This window comes from Toxotes jaculatrix, chromosome 8 (genome assembly GCF_017976425.1).
Source record: "Toxotes jaculatrix isolate fToxJac2 chromosome 8, fToxJac2.pri, whole genome shotgun sequence".
In the NCBI taxonomy this organism is placed as follows: domain Eukaryota; kingdom Metazoa; phylum Chordata; class Actinopteri; family Toxotidae; genus Toxotes; species Toxotes jaculatrix.
Genome location: NC_054401.1, coordinates 3,808,749 through 3,831,559, shown reverse-complemented (window position 1 = coordinate 3,831,559; position 22,811 = coordinate 3,808,749). Strand labels below are relative to the sequence as shown.

The 22,811-nt window shown below is 40.6% G+C and overlaps 2 protein-coding genes across 3 annotated transcripts in view; both read left to right on the top strand.

Annotated features, from left to right (window-relative positions):
- The window catches only part of LOC121185529 (ubiquitin-conjugating enzyme E2 E2), a 37,841-nt gene extending 16,416 nt beyond the window's left edge, over nt 1-21,425 (top strand). Inside the window, exons 4-6 of one of the 2 annotated variants that reach the window (XM_041043743.1) lie at nt 205-337; nt 5,839-5,986; nt 20,539-21,425. In XM_041043743.1, coding sequence (XP_040899677.1) covers nt 205-337; nt 5,839-5,986; nt 20,539-20,846 — 589 coding nt within the window. In that variant the 3' untranslated portion in view covers nt 20,847-21,425. Of the gene's footprint in view, nt 1-204; nt 338-5,838; nt 5,987-8,119; nt 8,432-20,538 lie in introns of those variants that run through there. The other variant, XM_041043744.1, reaches the window with a different exon arrangement.
- Nucleotides 11,592-21,885, top strand: LOC121185530 (ubiquitin-conjugating enzyme E2 E1-like). The gene is made up of 6 exons (XM_041043746.1): nt 11,592-11,724; nt 14,283-14,466; nt 15,257-15,307; nt 19,155-19,287; nt 20,391-20,538; nt 21,619-21,885. Exons 2-6 carry the CDS (start codon nt 14,312-14,314, stop codon nt 21,714-21,716), a joined length of 585 nt encoding a protein of 194 aa, XP_040899680.1. The 5' UTR covers nt 11,592-11,724; nt 14,283-14,311; the 3' UTR covers nt 21,717-21,885.
- Nucleotides 21,886-22,811: the final 926 nt, after the last annotated feature.

The following is a 22,811-nucleotide window of genomic DNA, read 5'->3' as shown; positions in this document are numbered from 1 at the left end:
CCCGAACCAAAAACCCTCAAACCTCCACGGCTCCAGCGTTCCCCAAATCTCCATCATTAACTTGTCAGAAGCTAGCATTTACCACCTCAGCTGCTCTTTCCCCCAGATCTCTGTCAGCCCAGTGGCAGTTTGAACACCAGGCTGTCGATTCCACTGTGCCGTGCCGATTAACATATTAACACGTCTTTTGTTTCAATTTTCCAGCGCCGGCCCCAAAGGAGACAACATCTACGAGTGGAGGTCGACCATCCTGGGACCCCCGGGCTCCGTGTACGAGGGAGGCGTCTTCTTCCTGGACATTGCCTTCACGCCAGACTACCCCTTCAAACCCCCCAAGGTCAGCAGCCAGAAGATGTTACTGTTAAATTATTTGTAAGCTTGTATATCTCACCAGTTATTGATTTTCTACACAGGATCCGAAAATCCTGGAAAATTGCGGAGAATATATCTGGGTGATTTAATGATCTGGGAAAGATTGAACTAAGATTGGCCTGTACTGCACACAGCATAGCCACACATTTTCTTTAATTACAGACACACAGCCACTTCACATTTTATGTTTTGTGCAGAATAATTTGCAGTTATTTATATACGGCCTTGTGGACTGTCATTACCGGGAGATGCGGAGCAGCATTAGCATTCATTTGGGGTCATGTTTCTCGTCGTCTCATGAATTTTGAGTCCAATATTTACTCTTTTAGCTCTTGAGAAAAATATCTGCTCTTCAGCCGCTAAAGACTCGACTATGTTTACCAGATAGTCGCTAATGTGTCTGTGTCTGCTGATGAGAGAAGCGAAGGTTTCAGACCAGAAAACCAAAAAATTAAAATGCCCTGTGGAGCTGAGGGCAACGCAGTTGGGTGGTAATTCGTTATAGGTTTGTGACTAGGAGTGACCCCTTTTACAGGGTCACCTGATCCACTGTTATTATAAACTATAGCTGATTTAACTCTTTTTTTTTTTAGATAACAGAAACTATTAATAGTTGTTTTGAGGAAGAGTGGCTGAAACTACAAAAACACACATCTGTGTGGTTTCACATGACAACACTGAAATAGCACTGTTGTCAGGACAGACTGTGTACCTTTATCTTTGATTATGTGGGCCGTGATTTTTCTGATTGACCTGCGATAAACGAGCAGCCTGTTCAGGGCTGACAATGACTGCATTTACATGTGCACTAGTATCCTGGTTTTAATCATATCCGTGATATGCTGTAAACTGGAGCATGAGAAACCCAGGAATTCATATTCCTGTATCCATCACCTGACAGCATTCATGTTTTTGATTATCTGGGTCTATTGCTGGTCTGTTTGCGGGTTCACACACCTGTTTTGGTCCAGGCGCGATCTCTCCCTGATTATCCTCACAATAACACAAAGAAGGAGTTGGAAAAGAGCACACAAGCCACAAAAAAACGTTTTCATTAATTCCATGTTTTATTGTGGTTACTTTCTAAAATTAAAAAAGCACAGACTTTATTTTAAAATCAGTACAAAGTTGTTGGAGGGGTGAAAAATTCACTGTGGGCAGGTTGTGCCAAGTTCAAGGTAATTACCACAAAAGTTGCCTGTGATGTGTTCAGAGTGTTCAGTGGCCCAGTGCTGGTCTGTGGCCCAGGGGTTGGAAACCTCCCAACTGTGCAGGTCAAGCAGGTAAAGCAAATGAGTCAACGGATGGACAAGAGTCAGAGCGACTCTCCTACACGTGGATGTGTGATGTGATAAAAATGAAGAATCAGGCGAAGGACGTTGTGGTAGTAAGCAGAGCACTTCACATCACACCGGTGTCGCAGCTGTTCAGAGGCAGCGCAGCAGCTTTTTTTTTTGACACAGCTGCTTTACGGCTTGGTTTCGCACATTTCTGCGCTTTTGTTCTACGAAGAACTGTTGTGAGCTGAGCTTTAAATCTGGGCCGTGCCGAATCCTGACTTGTTCACTGCTCAGTGAAGGACTCCTTTTTGTGTTTTATGTGCTGTGTTGTCTGCGGAGTACTTTAGTGATGTTGAGTGGATGTCATTATTGAACACGCAGACTGTCAGGGCCAATCTCCCTTTAGTTTGCGGTGCACCCGATTACCCTTTCACTTGGCCTTCATTTTCTCTCCTCTCCCTCTCTCTCTCTCTCTCTCTGTTATGCACACCCCTCCCCATCCTCGCTCGCCCTCTTCTCTCCTTCTTTCTCGTTCTTTGTGCTGTGTAACCACCAGCTCTGTGTTTGACAGCAGACTCAAACAAATCCACAGGCTCCGGCCCAGCTTTCTGTAGCCAGAGGGGCTTGAGTGTTTCCGCCCCCCTTCAATACCTCCTACCCCTCCGACACACTGTGATCTGCAGCCAACACCCCCGCCCTCCCCCTGCGCGCACACACACACACACACCAGACTCTTCGGCCTGTAGCTGCCATACACTCCCTCGCTATAGAAACGCTCCAGTGAAGCTCAGTTGCTGAATGCACTCAGACCTCAGGCTTGGGGAATTTTGGATCCAGAACCCGACTCGCTTTTTAAAATCTCTAAAAAAGAGAAACAAAAGCCCTCTCACTCGGCCTGACAGGTTCGCCAGGTGGATGTGTTTCTGAACGACGACCAGCAGAGGAGCACCGTGTCTGCAGAGGGTGGTGGGGGGCAAAGGGGCTGGTTATTTATAACGTCCTGCCCCTGTGTGATTTTTTTTTTTTTTGGGGGGGGGTAGGCCAAGGCTCATTAGAAGTTTCCTCTTGAGGGTCAGGGTCAAGAAGGCCAGATGTTGGTGATTGGAGCAGCCCTGCGAACGGAGGTGTCAAGTGTCAGGAACTGATGTCAAGCTCAAATCCAAGCCGAGCTGGATGCCATAAACAGCCCAGTGGTAGCTGATTGCTTCTTGAGAGTATTTTAGGAGAGCTCAAAATCCAGGTAACATTAGAGGGCACACAGGTCGCAGGTCGTCCTTTGAGGCTGTGCGGTTAGACGGGGCAGTTTTACTGTGACGAGCAGAGGAATTAATTTACACTTGGGTGCTGGAGTCCAATACTCAAAGTGATGTGGGGCTTTGGTCTCACATCATGCTGCCCTCTGTTGGTTAGTCTGATTCAGTGAAGCACCATAAGAGGTTTTACTCTTTGAGTAGATGGAGTGGGTTTGTGTTTTAAATCCATCAAAAACCCAGAATATAAAACTCGCTGACTGCAATAAAATACCGACCTTCGGACGTATATTTGTGGCTCCTGTAACAAATAGTGTTAGGTGTCCCTCAGTGGAGCAATCAAGCAGGCCCATTGTACTGATACATCAGTGTTAATGTGAATAAAGGAGAAACGGGAGGTGAAAGGCCCACAGCAGCCTTTAACTGTCCTCCATGTCTCACCGATTATTACTCCCTGTTATAACAAGTTTCTCAGCCTGACAGACTGTACAGAAAATTGTCTCTCTTTAAGGGCTTAAAACTCATCTCCTGGAGTCATCCCCGAGTCACAATTCATCCTGTCCACGTTTTTTTTTTTTTTTATCTCAGCTGCTGCTAACATGCTCTTATCTGAGGTTTTAACAGATCATTCGTATCTGTCTTCTCTGGTCTTTCTTTTCTCCGCAGATTTTTTATTCTGTGGTCATATAAATCTAACAGGAGCATTGGAATAAATCCATAAAGCGCTGCTTCTGACCATTGAACTCATTACTACCCGGTGCTTAAAGTGTTGGCAGTTGTGGAATCAATGAAAGCCTTTTCATCAGTCTGTTTATTGTAAGTTGTTCTGAAAAAGACCACCGGCAAATGGCCAAAAAAGTACCTCCGCTTTCAAAAGATCATGTTACTGGACAAATGTGGAGCCATTATGGTTAAAACGGTGGTATTTACCTGCAAAGTGGAAAAGGTATTTTGTTAGAATACCAGCTGAAGCCAAAAGTCCACTACTTTAAAACACACCTTCCTCTCAGTGAACCTCTGTCATTAATCCAGCAAGAGCTCCATAGTCACCGTATAAATCAGAGCTGATCTGAAATTAATCAACAACCATTTTGATTAACAGTTAATTGTTTAAGTCTTTTTTTATTTTGCATTAATGCCATTTCAGTCTTCATGGGATCCATTTCATTGACCAAACAATTCGCCTGTTATTTCAGGAAAAATTGAACAATGGTGGAAAATAATGATTAGTTGCAGCCCTGACGGAAACATTGAGAGCAGATGACTTACTGAACTTTAAATGTCATTTCCTGTCGTTATGGGACCCTGGTGGAAAACTTCTGTTAACGTCTAAATGTTATTATTTCCGTTTAAATAAGAAAAACAAGTATGAAAATTAATCGTTTATCGAATTTGTTGTAGATGAATTTTCTACTACTTGACAAATCAGTTGACTGACTAATTGTTTCAGCTCTAAATACAATAATTTCTAATCATGTTTATATTGTTTATCCACTGATTATATCTTGTACCTTTGGATTGGTGTAATTTGTCAGAGTTAGCCAGAACAGGAAGATATTTCTGCTGTTGAAATACATTTTGAAATCAACTAGGACTGCAGCTAATGAGTATTTTTATTATAGATGCTGCTGATTATTTTTTGATTCATGGTTTTGTTTATAATTTGGGATTAAATAGTGAAAAAGTCCACACGTTAAGTTTACTGTCATAGGTGACAAAGAAAAGCCCCAGATCCACATATTTGAGGAGCTAGTTTAAGTATAAATTCAACATCTTTGCATAAGAAATTTAAAAAAATTAAAAGATTATTCAGTCGTTTTGTTGTTGCCGATTGATTAATCAACTAATTGTTCCAGCCCTAGTTTCAACACAGAGAGTCACCAGGATGATCGGAGACAAACAGGTCGGAGTGAAGGATTTTTGCATTTAGCAGCAGCTGAAGATTAAACTCCATCATTTCACCCTGTGTGTTTTGTGATAATTCCATGACCACACCCTGTGCAGTGTCATACGATGTAATGCATTGTGTCACTGAATTCGAGTGAAACCGTGTTTTCACTTCCTCAAAGTGCACAGTCACATTATCTGTAAAGCTGGTGTCTTACTGACGGCCAGTAAAGCAGATATGGTTCCTTTAAAGCCGGTCAGAGACAAAATCACAGGCCACATTCTTGACTTAAAAATCCCTGAGCTGCAGGGTCAAACTAACCACAGATCAAATAGTTTGAACTTTTGACTCCAACAATTTTGTGGTTATTTTGAGTGAACTGTGACATCAAAGTTAGTGCTGCGTTTGATGACAGAGGTTTGGTCTATGCACTAAATTTTACCAGCAAAAGGAAAAGTTCAGCACTCTGAGAAAACGTGTATCCCCTCGCTCACTCAAAGTTAAATGAGAAGAGAAATACAACTCTTATGTTTGTCCATTAAATATTAAGCTGGAGCCAGAAGACAGCTCTGTTAGCTTAGAATAAAAACTGGAAGTGTAAAAAAAAAAAAGACGTGTTATGGTTTTACAGGAGGTGAAGCTCGATTAATTAGAGGTGCTGGATGTTCTCATCTAAGTCTTACCTGAGATTTTAAAAATATTTCTTTAACTTAATAGGTACAAGAGAAGGGCTCTTGAAATGGACAAATTCTTTTATATTAGTATTGGTTTGGTTGTTGTTGTTATGGTTTTGGTTATTTTAAAGCATTTATTGGGCTTTACATATAACATGTTGTTATACATTTATGTGTACATATAACATGTATACATAAATCTATATGTTATCTTTTGATTCGAGATATTTTGAAGAATATTTTCCACTATTTCATAAACAAAACACTGATTAATCCAGAAAATTACCGTTATTCACACCGCCAGTGTCACAGAAATTACAAAGTAAGAGCATTTTTACGTCTGTTCCTAAACTGCATTGTTTGTGTGTCTGCAGGTCACATTTCGTACGAGGATCTATCACTGCAACATCAACAGTCAGGGGGTGATCTGTCTGGACATCCTGAAGGACAACTGGAGCCCCGCCCTCACCATCTCCAAGGTGCTGCTGTCCATCTGCTCCCTGCTCACAGACTGTAACCCAGGTAAGATTTGATGTTTCTCTGTTGGTATTTATGATGAGACTTGTGTGTAAAGGTGCAGGAGTGACCACGAAGTGAGTGAGAGCAGTAGTTCTGTGTTACACATCAAATTGCCTTTTCTTTCTCTGCTTTGAATGTAACGTTTATTTTTTTTTGTTGAGAAGTTGACACGCAGTCAGAAATTTGGTTTCCAGACTATTAACAATGTATTAAGTAAGCCATGACCAATCCAGACTCTCACTGTTTTCCCAAGGCCGTCTAACGCTGACAGATCTTTGGCACAGTCGGTGGCTTGAAGTTATAAATAATAAAACCACAATTTCACAGCAGAGAAGAGCGAGTGACCCGCAATGAATTTTGAATTAAAAACTAATTTTATCATGTAAGATGGAAATAACAATACCGATTTGTCATTTGCTTTCTTGGCTTGAGAACTAAATTGTCGTGCACCGCTCCTCGCTCCCTTTAAAGCACCAGTGTGAATAGTGGAGGAGAACGAGCGCAGGCTAGAACACCACTGTAAAAAGCAGGAAAACTCAAGACGTGGCCGAGGCATTGTTGGGTCAGTGGTCCACCTTTTAAAGATGTAAAATTGTTTTTGTTGTCTTACTCGTAGCAACTTTAAACAGCGTTAAAACAGGGAACCGGTTTTAATGTTGTTTTCCACATTTCTTCAGCTCCTCTCCCTCAATCACCAAAGTGTCTTTGATGCTCCTGAGGGGATTTCTCTGCTTCTCATATGATAAACTGGTCACTGATAAAGCTGAGTCTACTGAGGGCCATCATAATAAAATGAAAGCTACATCTGTCCCCCAGGCAAAACTCTTTAAAGCCTGAAACACACGGTCGATCAGCCAGAGCGACTCTGATCAATGGCTTAATGATGTGAAATGAAATGGTTAGTGTGGCTGGAAAATGTAAGAAATCCCATCTCAGTTTTAATTCTGGTGTAATGTTCATACTTATAAAAATTATAAAATTATAAACATTATAAAATGCTTGAATTTGCAGATGATAATTCTGTGGGTGATAACTGTGAGATTTAAGAAATTGTCAAAATAAAACAGTAAAAGGAAATACACAAACCTGAAATGTGTCCAAATACTGAGCTATTTACTGAGAGTTTAAACCCTCACTGTGATCAGACCTGGGTATTTTATTCTGAAAGCCTCAGTCACATCACATTTATTTGCTCAGTCTCCCGTTCACTTCTGCTGAAGCCTAAGTGACGGACAAATTCTGGCGTGCATTTCCTGTTTTGGTGCGACGTCCAGCTCGCTCCAGCTGACTCACAGGTCAGAGTTCACCTCTGTTCAACTTTGACCGGGCACATGTGTGTTTGGCCAATAGAAACACTGCTGCGCTGTTTGGATTTAAAATTACATGTGGTACATCTGCAGTCAGCAGCAGTCAACAAACTGTAACTTCACTCTGTGATTCCTCTGATCAATATTAATTTATTTCCCACATCAGAAACATCAGGTCAGTGCAGAGTGAGGGTACACTGAGTGTAATGTGCCACGGCCTTAAGAATGTGGCCGTACAGCTCAGATCATATCAGACCAGATCACAGCGGCCACCTCCAGAATGTGGTCTGACTGATCCGATTGCATTCCAGTCACCGTGTGTTCACTGACACCTGCATTAACGTTTGTTTTCCTTATCCAGATAGAATATCCATGCACAGGTCGCATGTTAATGACAGGTGTAAATGGCATCTCTGTGTAATCACAACACCCATTCTGAAAGCCTGCCAACCAGACAGCCACTCAGGAGCATTCACACCAGGCAGTAACACGGTCAGTCCCAGCTGAACTCAGGGAGGGAAGCCTTCATCTGAAAGAAATACCCATACAGTTCATTATTCAGGGGTATGTTTAAATAAACAACGGTCTAACATATTTTATACCTGATAAATGCCAAAAAAAAGAAAGTGTTTGGTTATGTATACAAATCTAATCATTTTGCCAGCATTGTTCCTTGGATCTTTTTTGTGATATGACACGTCCTCCGTTGAACATAATCCAGGCCAGAGAGGATAAAAATGTTGAGGTTTTTAATTATGCTTAAAGATTCTTACACATTGTCCCTCTCTCTCTCTCTCTCTCTCTCTCTCTCTCTCTTTGTACCTTTCAGCCGACCCTCTGGTGGGAAGCATCGCCACACAGTACCTGACCAACAGAACAGAGCATGACAGAATAGCCAAACAATGGACGAAGCGATACGCCACATAGACTCCCTGCCACGAACCCCACCCCCTCCCTCACCCTTCACTGTACCTCTCTCTACCTCTCTCTCACCCTTAGTCTGTCAAAGCACACTCACTAAGTGCAAAGGTATACCTGCCCTCCTATCACCCTCCTCCTCTTCCTCCTCCCCCTCAACATTTTATCTACCTTTTCTGTGTAAAATGTAAAAATTAAAAAAAAAAAAAGAGAGAAAAAAAAATAGCAAAAACATCAACAAAAAAATGTCCTCTGTTCCTTGTTGACTTGAAAGCTTCTTTTTTATACAAAGAGTAGATTGGGATTTTTATTTTCCAATATCTGAATGTTGGAAGTATTGTATTGGAGAAAAAACACAGAATATTATAATTATCATACGCATTGTCCTCCAGCTCTACAGTATGTATTCTCATTTTCTTAGTGGCACCTGGAACAAACATGCAGAATATATGCTGTTACTTTGGTTTCCTTGTTTGTTTTGTTTTGTTTTTTGTTTTGTATTTGTCATCAATGTTATCTGCATGGAACAGGAAGGTTTGCGTCAATGGATCCTTCATGCTTTTTAACTTCCTCTGATTTTGTTTGTACTGTATGTATTTTTTCAAAGGCTTTTGAGGCAGACCACAAAAGTATAGGTCTGCCTGTGAAAGAGGCAGGACTTGTATATTTACTGGCTACCCGCCACCTCTGCAATTGCAGAGTGGTTTGTTGTGCACTTGTATTACTGAAGCACCCAATAAAACACACTGTGGTTGGCTTGTGAGAAATCGCTCGGCTCTGCCTGGGATCTGTGTTTGGCTGCATCCTCAAATATTTACACCTTTTCGGTGATCTTCCATTCTCTCAGTTCAAGCCTCACCTCACGACTGCTTTTATGTCTCTCATACACACGATTATAAAACTTTACAATCTGAAAAATCATCTCAAATATGCTTCTTATCAGACGCTGTATCCCATTCACTTGGGTTTGGCACGTTATGGCTGCTGCGTTACACTATCTTGTAGCTTTATTACCTGCATCAAGGATGTTTTCTGTCAGTCGGGGCGATATCTAAGAAACTCATGAATGGATCTCCATAAAATTTCATGGACAGATAAACCTCTGGGCCAAGGATGAGGTGATTGTGTTTTGTCAATGATCCAGATCGGAGATGTCTTCTGAAAGTTAAGAGGAATTTTTACAAGATCAAGATTAGGAAGTAAGAATTAACAAACTGAAGAACGCTTATTGCTGTAATTAAACAGCTTTCTGTCTGAGTACATTTAAATAGGTAATTCTTTAATTTAGCCACGTTCACAGCGTTAGTTTGTAGGTGTTGGACGTTGGTCCGCCACTTTCAGACAAAAAAAAAATCTCAACGATGAAATGGATTGCCATGAAATTTTATACAAACATTCATGGCTCCCAGACAATTGATCCCGCTGACTTTGCTGATCCTCTTTCACTTATGTGGTGAAGTATCTCAGCATCAACCGGATGCTTTGGCACAAATCTTAGTACAGATATTCAGGCTGTAGACTCTTATTCTCGTTAAAAATTTATTAAGAAGCAACATCATATATAAACACACAAAGACAGGAGACAAAATCCCTCCATAAGTTACAAGATAAAGGCTGCACTACAAGTATACGCATATAGCTATATCAGGTATATACTCTGCATGTATGTGCTCATAGTTTAAAGTAGTTTACTTTTGTAAAGGATTGTGTGAATTTTTTCAAAGTCAGTGCTGTGGAACATTTAGTTTTATTTTTCTCTCTCTCTGCTTGTTGAATAAAACATATTCAGAACTTCACAAGAGAAAATATAATGTGTGCTGAATGAAAACCAGGTTTATAAGGGAATAGGTGATTTTTAGTAGAATAATATATGATAAGTATTCACAACACATGGACCAAATGAAAAAGTATTTTTAAAAAGCCTTTTATAACAGGACTTACTCGTACTGATTTCACTGAACACAACATGTTTTAGCATATTATACATTAGTCACACAACAAGAGCTTTTAAGCCATTTTCAACTGAACAAAAGCAGCTTTTTTATGATTCTGGTGTAACTACTATTACAAAAAGCTACTCTAGAATTGGAGGATGCTTTCCAAACTGGCTAGAGTCTCCACACCTACAATGATGGGTCCTGAAAAAAACAACACTGGATATATATTTGGCAAAGATTAGATGGAAGGATTAGGTTGATGTATTGCAGTAATACAGTTTGTCTAAATGAATTAGCCTCTGCTGGATCTTAAAACTATATCAAGCTGTTCTGTTATGACTCCTTAAGGTGTGTGGCCTTTGTGCGAGATAATGCTATGATATAGATCTAGTGATTTAATGCCATTGTGAATCGCCGCCTTGTGGGTTTGAATGTGTCACTCAGTGTAAGCATCACACAGCTTCAGTGAGGTGTTGAAACAGGCAGCCGAAGTGTGAAAAGGTTTCTTCTTTCTTTAGATTTATAGAAAGTTAATTGGAAATGAATAAACCAAGATTTTAGAAAGGGAGTTAAGATGAGCCCATGCTACTGCCATAATACTGACACAACAATCTTACAAGATTACCGTGTTAACCTTTCCAACTCATGCACCCACCAGGAGGTAACGGTACAAAATGTGCCGCACGTCTCATTTAACTGCTGCAAGGCTTTGTTTCCGCCTTACAAATCTCATACTGTGTAATTTATTAGTAATTTTTATTAGACACAGTCCAGGGAGGCAGTTTTTGGCATGTGAGTTAACACCTTATTAGTTATTTTATGAGTAATTCTTAGACATGTGGTCAGTAAAAGTGTTTTGTTTTTTTTTCAGTTTCTGTGACCACTGATGCAGCAACCTAGTCATAGCTGAAGCTGCATTAAAGTAACTGTCCTGAATATAGTAAACATCACATCACACTTTTCTTCAGTGCTGGAAGAACTGAGGCCAAACTGTAAAAATGCTGCATGACATGTAAAAGTATCAGATTTTGTATCCCAAAAATGAACGTAAAGTATTAAAAGTAAAAGAAATCAAGGCAGTAACATGTCCTCCGTGAGTGTTTTCTTGATCTGTCCATTTATGGCTTGGTTTCAGAAATCAGAAAATAGTGAGAAATGTCATCAAAAGTCCAAACCTCAAATTTAAATATTAATTAATCAAGTGGAGTGATTGAAAGAAAGGCTGGTGATCCTCACTTAAAATCTAGCCATATACTTTTTGGTTGTAATTTATAATTTTATTGTGCTTAGATTACATAAAATAAATGTCGCCTTAAGTCAAAGTTCACAAGTCTGACCTCCTGTTGCAGCCACATGTGCTGGCAGTGTTAATGTTAAGGTAATGTTATGCCTGTTAAAATACAGGTATTTAGGCTATTTCATGCGTATAAAACCAACACGTTGTAAGGCTGTGATCTTTCCAGAGTAGGACCGGTGCTGTTCAGCCCACTGCAACCGCGGTAGGCTACTTCCGTTCCGCAGAGGGCGACAGGCATCAGCCAGCCGAGACTGTGGTGGAGGTCCAGACACAATAGACGGGGTAAGTTTTATTAGCGAGCAAAATAGACCGTTTCGAGCCGATATTTCACCGTGTAGTCAACGCACACGAGTCGGTGACCTGCCTGTGCGTGTTTTCAGGTGAGGTCGACGGTGGGTTCGTCGCTACACACGCGCTGAAAAGACGAGAAAAACAAACAAGACGGTGTTGGTTAGTTGGTCGCACGGAAAACGGGCTCCGGCTATGTGATGGAACGGAGCTGTTCCTGGCTACTGTCTGACGCGTTTAACGTCTCTTTGTCGCATTTGTCCGTGAAACACATCTTTCGTGCGCTCGGTTTTTAACTCACACAGCCGCGGCGTTGCGGGCAATAGCTGCGATAATCGATAGATTTTGATTACGGTTTCACCCGGCTGACGACTCACTTGAAAAGGATGCTTAGCAAGCAGGTTCCCCCCCCCCCAACACACACACACACAAACACACTGCTCCAAGAAGTAGTCCCATCCGTGAGTCGCTGGGCCTGAGTGTTGGAGTTTGGGGGGGCAGCGGGTAACAGGCTAGCTTTGTGTATTTAGGTGTCACCGCCATAACAACCTAAGTAACAATGTAAATGTCTTGGCATTTAATGACAGTGTGGCAGTGTCAGCTTGAGTTGTGAAATGGGTAACTGTGCACTTAGCTAGCTCGTCGGCTAACGGCAGTTCGTTCACCGTCACGGAAACGTTAGCTAACGTTAAAACAGCTTTGTTAGCACCCACCACCTCCCACACACGCACAGCTGAACAGATGAGTGTAATTTACCAGGTAATATACAAGCAGTGACTGTAAATAACACCGGCACATGATAATAACTTAGCCTTCATATACTTAAACGCGTAAGGTAAAGAAGCAGGTTTCTGAGCCTGTTGTCACAAGATGATTTTAAATACCTGTACAAAGAAGTACACTGTCAGGGTTTCTACACCAAGTCAAATTAGACTTAAACTTTTTAAATACCACACAGAATTTATTCTGCTTCCTTCCTTTTTGCATACAAAAACATTCTGTATGTAAAGTTTCTGCCTGTGGCAGGCAGAAACAAATATTTAAGAGCTGTATAAACAAAATTATTTACTTTTAAATACCTTGAATACCTTTTATTGGGGAAACTGAAATGGCACCCTTGCAGCAAACAGACATTAAAAATGAGCCTTTCTTCAAATAACAAAGCACTGGTAACTTTTTATTTCATGAACTTAATAATAGAAAAAATATTCACCAGTAATTGGGATATTTGCAAATGTTTGGGCAAATATCAGTAAATTCAGGACGCCGTCAAGGAGACAGTCAACAAACTGAACCCAAAGAGAGGCTGGCTTCTACAGAACAGTGATCCAAGCCAAACATAAAACTCCACCATGAAGCTCTGGAGCATCGTTGAAAATCTGTGGGTAGATCTAAAACATGCTGTGCTTGAAGTAGACCTGAGTCCGTGGCGATCACATCGTCTTTGGACAACTGAAGACATAAACACTTGTCTGTTTGTGTTCAGTCATCATTAATTAGCACAAGTGACTCTGCTCCTTAATTTCAGTGGAGCTCTTTGTGTTCCTTTTTCTATCCTGAGAAGTTCAGTGTGCAATCAGACTAAACCCTGAATATCCATTCTACATACGCCCTTCGCTGCTGCTTGATTCTGGGCAGTGTTCATGTGTCCACTGGGTCCATGAGCCACGTGTGACCGTGGCTCTTTCACCAGCTTGGCTTTGTCTAAGTGTCAGTGTGACTTAATGATGGTTTGATTTCGGTTAAAGCAGCTGTAGGCGTTTATGAACGTGCACCTTTAACAGGCTGAGCTTGCTCCTGTGGACCGCAGTCAGTTCCTGGTGAATGATCACCCTTTGGCACAACATCGGGTCTATGGCTGCAGGGCTGGCTCACGTCTCTATCTGAAGCCTGATACTCACTCGTGAGTGCAGTTAATGACCATAATCATTGGCAGTTGACTTTTCCGTTATGCATTGCAGAACTAGTTTTTGTGTAATTATATAGAGGGAGGTACTGAGAGAAGAAGGGAACAGGAGAACCAAGCCGTCACTATATCTGATCACTACATTGATAAAAATTAACCAAAGTACGGGCTAATGGCCGAAACTGTGCTGTGAGATCTGCTGTAGTGACATTTTAAAATGTGTGTTGAGACAAACAAAAATTGTTTGCAAGCTGCAGTATCTGCCGGCGGGGGGAGGGGGTTCAAGAAATAAAAATTAACAGTGTATTAACATTTGAAGAAAGGCTCATTTTAATGTCTGTAGCCTGCAGGGGTTGTATTTACTTCTCTTCACTTCAAAAATCAATAAAATATGTAATTTGCCCAGCGGTGCCTAAAGTTGTGCATACAGCTCTTCGAGATGCTGTGCCAGAAAACCAGCAGTTGCTAATAAAAACATGAAAACTATGTTGTTCATAGATAGTAAAAGTTGCTTATCTGTTATAAAACAAATCAGCTTTTGTGACCACTTTGAGGGCAAATGAGCAGTCATTCTTAAAGTGCTTCATCTTGTGCAGCTGTGATGCTACATAGATAACTTACTCTGTTGTGTTAATTTATGCCTCAGGTTCCGGCTCTTCTTCAATCCAAACCGGTATGTCGGATGAGGATTCGCGTGCCAGCACCAGCTCTTCCTCATCGCCACCTTCCTCCAGCCAAACCAGACAGAGGGACACGCCTTGCAAGAAGAAACGGGAGAGCAAAGCCAGCATGAGCAAGACCTCCAAGCTGCTTTCCACCAGCGCCAAAAGGTAAAAATAAAATCCCCGAGTGTATCGTGATTAATCAGTTTTTGTGTTCTGATGTAGCTCAGGAAATCACCCTCAGTCAATCCATTTTTTTTTCTCCTAACATTTTGCTCTAATCTCATTTCTTTCTGGTATTGTTTCTCTTGAGACTTCCATTGGAAAGAAAGTCGCATGAGAAAATACTGGTTTTAATAATAATACGAACAACTGTGGTTGCATTTTGTTGATTTCTTGGATAGAGAAATAGACAGAAGTTGGCAAATGTGACACTGCACTGAAATATTACAGCTGTTTTTCCAGTACTTCCTCCTTGTGTCATTGTTCAGAATTCAAATAGGAAAAAATTTGAGTACAGATGAGGAACACATGCAGACTTCTTCTTGGACAGCAGCTTCAACGAACCGTAATGTACACAGTTACAAGATATTCTGTGTTTATAGTAAGCGACACAAAGCTTCCCTTTTTCTCTTCTGGAAAATAAGCAGAACTTTTCTCTCACACTTGGTCTTATTATAACTTACTTTCACAATCATTGTCCTCTGTTTACACAATGGCAGAAAATACAGTACTCGCAGACTGACTGCATGAGTAATACAAATTGCACATCATATTTCATAATAATGCACTAAAGATCAGAGATGGATTATACGTGACAAAATAGAATTTGTGTCAGTTTCATTATTTTCCTTGTCTTGCGTGTGAAGGATATCTTGTGATTTGTGATACTCATGTGTTTCCCGAGGGGAACGGTGCGGTTCTCCTGAGACTGATTGTGATTCCTTTTTATGTGCAGGATTCAGAAAGAGCTGGCTGACATTACACTGGACCCTCCGCCAAACTGCAGGTGAGTTTTCTGTCCAGTGGTGTACTCATTACGAATGCAGTGACCCCACTGTTCTTCTCCTGATACTTGTTGTAATACATAAAAACTCAGATGTAGTAGTATGTAGAAGTACTTGTATCTACACATTATTTGTCAACTGTGTGTGGAGATATTTGTTCACTAAAATAGTTTGGCTCGTGCCAAAAAAAGGAAGTAGATGTGGATCCACAACTGATGCCAGATCTCTTTAGTTAGGTTCAGTATCAAGCTGGATACTTATCCAGTACATCAGACTGTGCATCACTTGTATTCATTTGTTGGTGAGTGGATCAATACTGCATTATTTCCCAGGGTCCAACATAACATTTTCAAGTTTCTTACTGGCCAAGCAGGTCAGTCACATTTAATACAGAATAGTGAGAACAAAAAAGGTGTGTGTGTGTCTGTCTATCTGTGTGTGTGTGTGTACACAAACAGTATAATAGAATTCCCACCTTCGACACGCCACATCGGAGATGTACTGTGAGGACTCTCTCGCTGACATTTTTCCGAGTCACTTTCGATTTTCCTGCATGCATACGTCGTACAGACAGACAGTGACTGGCCAATCACTGTAATCAGTGTAGCGATTGGTCGGACAGGCCCGGACGGGCCAGTGACCGGCCAGTCGACATGCCCTGCATGTACTTTTACTGGCCCCGGGCCAGGGGGCCAGGGGGCCATGGGTTATGTTGAACCCTGTTTCCTTTTAATCCATGAAGAAAACTGTCATGCAAAACATGCAGCAGACGTGAAAGATAGAGGCTATTTCTTTAATTGGGAATCTAATCTGCAAAGTAAGTGATAATGAAAATAAGTGATAGCTGCAGCCTTAAACTCATATGTATTTAGAATGAGGACTTCAGTATGACTGATCCTTCTGCAGCTGCACTGTTGTGGTGTGATTAGAAAGACTATCCTTAAAACTGTATGGTCTGGGCCCAAGCTCCCGTTGCAGCAGGCCTCCTCCCTCCTGCAGTGGCCTGAGGCAAATCACTGAAGCCCTGGCTGCTCCAGGCTGCTGTTCTGCAGCTGAGCTGACCTCTGACCTCCCTGAGAAAGGAGGAAAGAAAAGAGAGAGTCTCTCCCATCATGGCTTAGTAGATCAAACAAGCAACCTCAGGCCAAAGAGCCACAAAAATGAGCACTGTCTGGATATTTGCTGCTTAAATGAAAGAAAAAAGAAGGAGTGTTTATTCAGTCACAGCCTAAAAACTTGCTGTTTCTAATTTGAATTTCTGTTGTTACTGCTGCCACTTTTCTTCAGACCTTTTCTCGTGTATAAACACAACAGCCTCTCAAGCTGATTCTGAAACTAGCACCAGACAAAAGCAGTTGAATTTTGTTTTGTTCTCTCTACCTACTGCCCCACAGGCAACCAGCCTTCATTTGAAAAGTCGGTCTGTTTATAAAATCAAGTTGTTAGTTTGCTGCAGGGAAGCACCTGGCATGAACAAATGTTTCTGTTGTTTACCACATAGCACAAAAGTTTTGAAATGTTTTTCACTAATTGTATCACTTCAGTAATGGTGAATTGCAGAATTGCAGCACTCTTGTTTTTTTTTAAATACAGGATTTTATTCTTGCATAAGGCAGGAAACGGAAACAGTGAAATGTCTGACAGTAAAACCTGTTAAAAGCTTAGTAAATTTCATTTTTCAATCCAGTGAATTTTCAATGAGGCACTGAGCGACCTAGAGAAGGTGATTTGTGTCTCTATCATGACTGTAGCTTGATTATGTTCTCGGTTAAATTAATGGTTTAAATTGTGGATTAAAGATGGACGACTGCATCTGAAAGTTACTGTAACAGAAAGTTTTTTTTCCAACAGGCTTGTGCCATTTAGGCAAATTCATAATGGACCACTTAATAACAACAATGAAGCATGACAGCTGAAAATACAACCTGCCCCAGAACATGATGGATTAAAAGCCACGTTTAATTGAGTAACGTGTATTATATTGTAATGTGTCTAATGTAATAATTAGATAATTATAATTTAAATATTCAGAATGTGAAAATACACTTACACTTCCCCTTTATGAATACTTATTCATAAAGGGGAAGGTAAAGGCAGCATGTCTTTATCTTTAGTAGTATTAATAGAGGTGAAGTCATGAATTCTGCATTTCCCTTCTGAACAGAAATTGATGTGAAATCTGTCACATACAATATCTACAGTTTATTTATTGGCTGATTTATGAGAAACTGGGAGAAATTAGGGTTGCAACTTTGCAAATTTTCATTTTTGATGCATCTGCTGATTTATTTTCTAATTTAAGAAAACCCAAAGATATTCAGCTTACAGTGAAATAAAGCAGAGGATGTTTGACAATTTTTTTTCCTCAAAGAATAACCTGAAGTAATTAAACTAAATAATTGCTGGCCAATTTTCTGTTGATCAGCTAAATAATTAATCAACTAAGCGTCTCAGCTCTGTATGAAATTAATCCATCTCGTTAAATAACAAGACTTCCTAACTCTGAGAGCTTTTGCATTTTAATTAGCCTCCATCTTGAAAACACGTCATAGTGTAGACATGACGTCTGTCCAGCTGCGGTGAGATTATGCACCACACTGCTTCAACTTATGGAAAAGGCTTCTTTCATAGCTGTAGCTTAGGTACATCAAACAACATTAATCCCACATGACACCAGAATTAGCTGATCCTGTATCAGATTTCATTACCCCTTAATGGCCTGTCATAAATGCAAATAAAGTGAAAGTTTTCACCCAGTTAATCAGCCCAAACCCCGCTCTCTGGATCGATTTTCCGTGCCATCGTTGGTGCTGAAACTCTGCCAAATATCCGTGTTAATGTTGATCAAAAACACACAGCAGTGCACAACATCTGCCCCCGCCCCCGCCCCGCCCCGCCCCCAGGAGTTTTGGATCAATACTATTATGTCTTGTACTCATGGCCCCCCAAGGGGTTCAAGACCACATGTTCTGCATGTTAGAGGGATAAAGTCTGGGCTGCTTTGAGGAGAAATCAATACAGATTACAGATCATCGTGACGCGTAGACGCATCACTGGGGATTTGCTTTGAAGTGAAGCATCTTCTGAAGGATCCACAAGGGGAAAGGAACTTTCACCACTCCACATTTCAAGGGAAAATAAATATACTGAAATTGTTATGGCTGCCAAAGTCACTCTGCAGAAATTTACTAGTGTTAATGCACTTTATGTCCAAATTGAAATGATGAATTAAAGGCACAGGGAATGTGGCTGTTACAGATGCTTTTCCATCGATCCTTTCTGTGGAAGTGCTTCATACAGAATCTACTCCTTCACAACAAACAGTTAATTTTGGTGGAATTTCCCTTAAACGACACATGTCAAACACATCTTCAAGTTGCATTTATAGTTCAACCACTGCTGACGAAAGAAGGTGTGACGCCCACGTATTCCATTTGCGTTTATTTGAAAGAACAGCAGCACATCATGTACTGTGGTTGTCTTTTTTTGTTCCACTCTGTCTTTTCCCCTGACTTTATTAATTATTCTGTGTTTGCTGTGTGCATGTTGTCTGTTTGTAGGTGAGATTTACTTTGCGTTTGTTTTTCCCCTGGTGTTGTTTTTCTCCCTCAGCATTATTGATGAGACGGTGTGATCTAGCGTGTAAATACAGTTAACAGAGACAACAATACACACTGATCCTTTGAAATATGACTTCTGAATCATGGTGCACAGCAGCACGTGAATCCATAGTAGTTTTAAGGAAAATAACTTGGAAATGCACTAAATTTAGAGTGATGATTTAAGAGGATTTGTTAACAGTACTCCTGTATGGGTGTTACATGTGAAGGTAATGTCTTCTGTCGGCAGTGCTGGCCCAAAAGGAGACAACATCTATGAGTGGAGGTCGACCATCCTGGGACCACCGGGCTCCGTGTATGAGGGAGGCGTCTTCTTCCTGGACATCGCCTTCACACCTGACTACCCCTTCAAACCCCCCAAGGTACTGGCACTGGTTGTACGTGTCTTTGAGTTTGCCTTCCATGGGTGCTGTGTTTGTCAAACGCTGCACAGTGGCTGATAATACCAAGAGGCAGGATTCTGCAATTCTGAAAAAGATACCAGCTGATGTATCCTGACTTTGCACTGAATCAACAACCAGACAAAGTGAGACACGACCTGAATAACCAACACTTTACAGTTGCACTGGGCAGCTTTAAATAGCTTCACCAGAGGTAACTGTTTAGAAGAAAATTTAACTGTATTGTGGAGAAGTATTCAACCTGACTGGCCTGACTCAGTAAAGTTCACAGAGCTGATATATGAAACTGTGTGTAGGTACTAAGCATTACTCAAATACATTGTTTTTGACAGAATACGATCTTGTGTGTGAATGGAAAGTTTGTTTGCAGTGAAAACAGGAAAGAGGCTCGTGAAGTTAGAGGAGGAAAGATGAGATTTAAAAAAAAAAATACCCACACTTTTCTAAAAGTACCTGCCCTGTTGATGCTTCATGTAGACCTGCACTGGCACAGTTTAAAAATATCAAACTTCCAGCGGAGGTTTCGCGTGGCTCACTTGTTCCAAATAATTTTGTTTTCGGTGTTGAATCAGTGCATTTACTGTAAATATGTCACGCACTTTCACTTCCGGTCAGTGTACTGATAACTTACAGAGAAAGCTGCTGGTTCTCGGTAATATTTTTCACAAAATCACAGCACCTGAAAGAAGTGGTGTTTTCAAGATGGGGTTTCCCGGCATTTTGAAGTTCCTCTTTTCAGCCACCAGAGGGCTTTGGTCTCCCACAGAGGAAAATGGAAGTAAATCAGTGACAGCAGGTTTAACAATGTAGGTCCAAGTTCAGTGTTTCTGCGTGATTCTCTTAATTTTACACAATCGATTTATTGTCCTTTAATGACTCTTCTTTTGTTGAAATGTGTGACAGCCATGTTTTGACTTGAATTATATGCTTATATTAAAACCAGTCTTTTATAGATGTTGTGAAAATGAATATGTAGGACTTCCACATGCACCTACTCTAACGTATGTCAGGTACTTAGCGGTGCTGCAACAATATTTAACTTTAATGCGTAACTTTAACTGCAGGTCACATTTCGTACGAGGATCTATCACTGCAACATCAACAGTCAGGGGGTGATCTGTCTGGACATCCTGAAGGACAACTGGAGCCCCGCCCTCACCATCTCCAAGGTGCTGCTGTCCATCTGCTCCCTGCTCACAGACTGTAACCCAGGTAAGACGAGGACACCAAGGCTTGGCGTGTCAGGGGACCTGCTCCATCAAAGTTTAGAGTTTAGACAGTCGAGTTTTTCCCACTGTTGGAGGTGTAATATCGAAGTTGCCCCTCAGTGTACAGCAACAAGTGGCACTGACTCATTTATCAGAAAACAGAACCCGTTTGCCGCAGGAGATATCAGTGACCACGGTTTAAAACGCTTCTCAGTTTGTTTTTTTTGTGTGTGTGTGTGTCTGTCTTTCTTTCTGGCTCTCTTCAAATCTCACTTATTTCTGCACTACTTTTCAGATATTACGTATATGTAGCAGGGGAGTAATAGGAGAAGTTTGAATGGATGTAAGTGTTCAGGCTCAGGTGCAGTTCCAGAGATGTGATTTGAATCACCTTTCTCATTAAATGGCACGTAAATAGCATTTCCAGTGTTTTACAAAAGAACAGGAACCTGAACCTCATGCCTCGTAATTGCTGGTAAGTTTTGTGGGTGCTGACACCTTGACAGGAAACCCAGCGTCATCTGGGCATCCTATTCTAGTTTATAAATGTACTGGGCTCGTAAGAGTGAAAACCGCCAGGGAGTTTTGCATTTTACCAGCCACTTGGAGCCACAGGCGCGTTAGTTGTGTGCCCCCAATGTCTCACTTAACACACTTTGTTTGTTCTGAAAGTTTTGCTCTAATAAAAGATTGTGTTAGGATTGAACTGTGTGATTCTGCTCATGTACAAATATTTCAGTCTATATTGTGGGGGCAAAAAAAAATCCCCGTCCATAAAAGGAATTCTTTAAAGACTGATTTTGAAACGGGTAAATTGCTGTAGTGGAATCTGTGCTTAAATGTCTTAAAATATTGTCAGAATTTTTAAAATATTAAAAATGATAATAAAAATATATATATAATTATTATTGTTAATAAATAAAGCAGATTTTCAGTGAGGAACACCAGATTCTACAGAATTTGAGAGACATTTAAAAGCCCTTAAAGGTCTTTGTTCTTCAACGTTTTATTTTTTCCTACGTGTGGAAAACTTAACTTGCAACCAACTTTTTTTGTTTGTCCCCCCCCCCCCCCCCCTGTTCAGCTGATCCCCTGGTGGGAAGCATCGCCACCCAGTACACGACTAACAGAGCGGAACATGACCGAACAGCCAAACAGTGGACAAAGCGATACGCCACATAAACCCACAGAGGACGGCAGCGGGACGAGGGGTGTGGGAGGAGGGGTGGTTTGTGTTGGGGGGGTTATTTCTATCTCAGATTTTTAGTACTTTATTGTCTGGTATATTTTTTGCTTCCTGATTAAGTTATCTCCACAAATATGGTAATAAAGGAACACAATGGAAAGGAAATCTTGTCTGCCTCCTTTTTTTTTTCCTATTGTTAATTGAAATTGCTGGAAAATTTCCAGTAATCTCTAAAGCTGACATGACAAATTTTGAGTACATAATATTAACACTTTAACTCATCTTTTTAGCATTTATTAGGAGTGTATAAAGATTTAATAAATGGTTTACAACACACTCATGTTGTAACAACTATTACTCCTCCTGGAGTGGACACCTACAAATGGAAGCTGCTGTATAAACAGATAATGAAACAAGATAGTTAAACACAGCTGTAATTACATAAATCTTCATAGAGGTTATATTCATTGACAAGTACTTAACATGTAGCTGTAAGGAGAAAGCATTTTAAACACTAATCCATAAATCTGCTTACAACAAAATTCTGTTTTTTATCCATTTGTTAAACATGTATAGCCTGCCTATGAAGGTTTAATAAGTTTCTTTTGATTTCAGATTCTGGCTACAACTACAGCATCACATCTCTGAGATGTTTGACTGGTTCAAGACATAGTTTAAATTAATATATTGATATGTTTAAAACTATTTTTGCAGTCACATGCATAACTGTTCCAGTGTTTTGTGTTAAATCAGACACATTCAAAACTCCAACATCTTATTATTATAATTACAGTTAGTCATTAATTCAGACAGCAGTATTCTACTAAGCTTCATTAAATGATTGTCACTGTGCAGCTCCACTGAAAAAAAAATTTAATCAAATTATTTTGCAGTCCCTGTGCCGCTATATTTTCCAGATCAATTTTTTAGTTCATCTAAAGCCGTCACCTCTGAGGGCGCACAGCTGTCTCACAAAGCAAGATTACTAATTCTGCAGAACGACTGGAAACTGCTCTACGCTTCACTTGTCGTTCCACTTTCAACCACAAACCACACAACATTATAATCCTTGTTTGTGACCCCTTTCACAC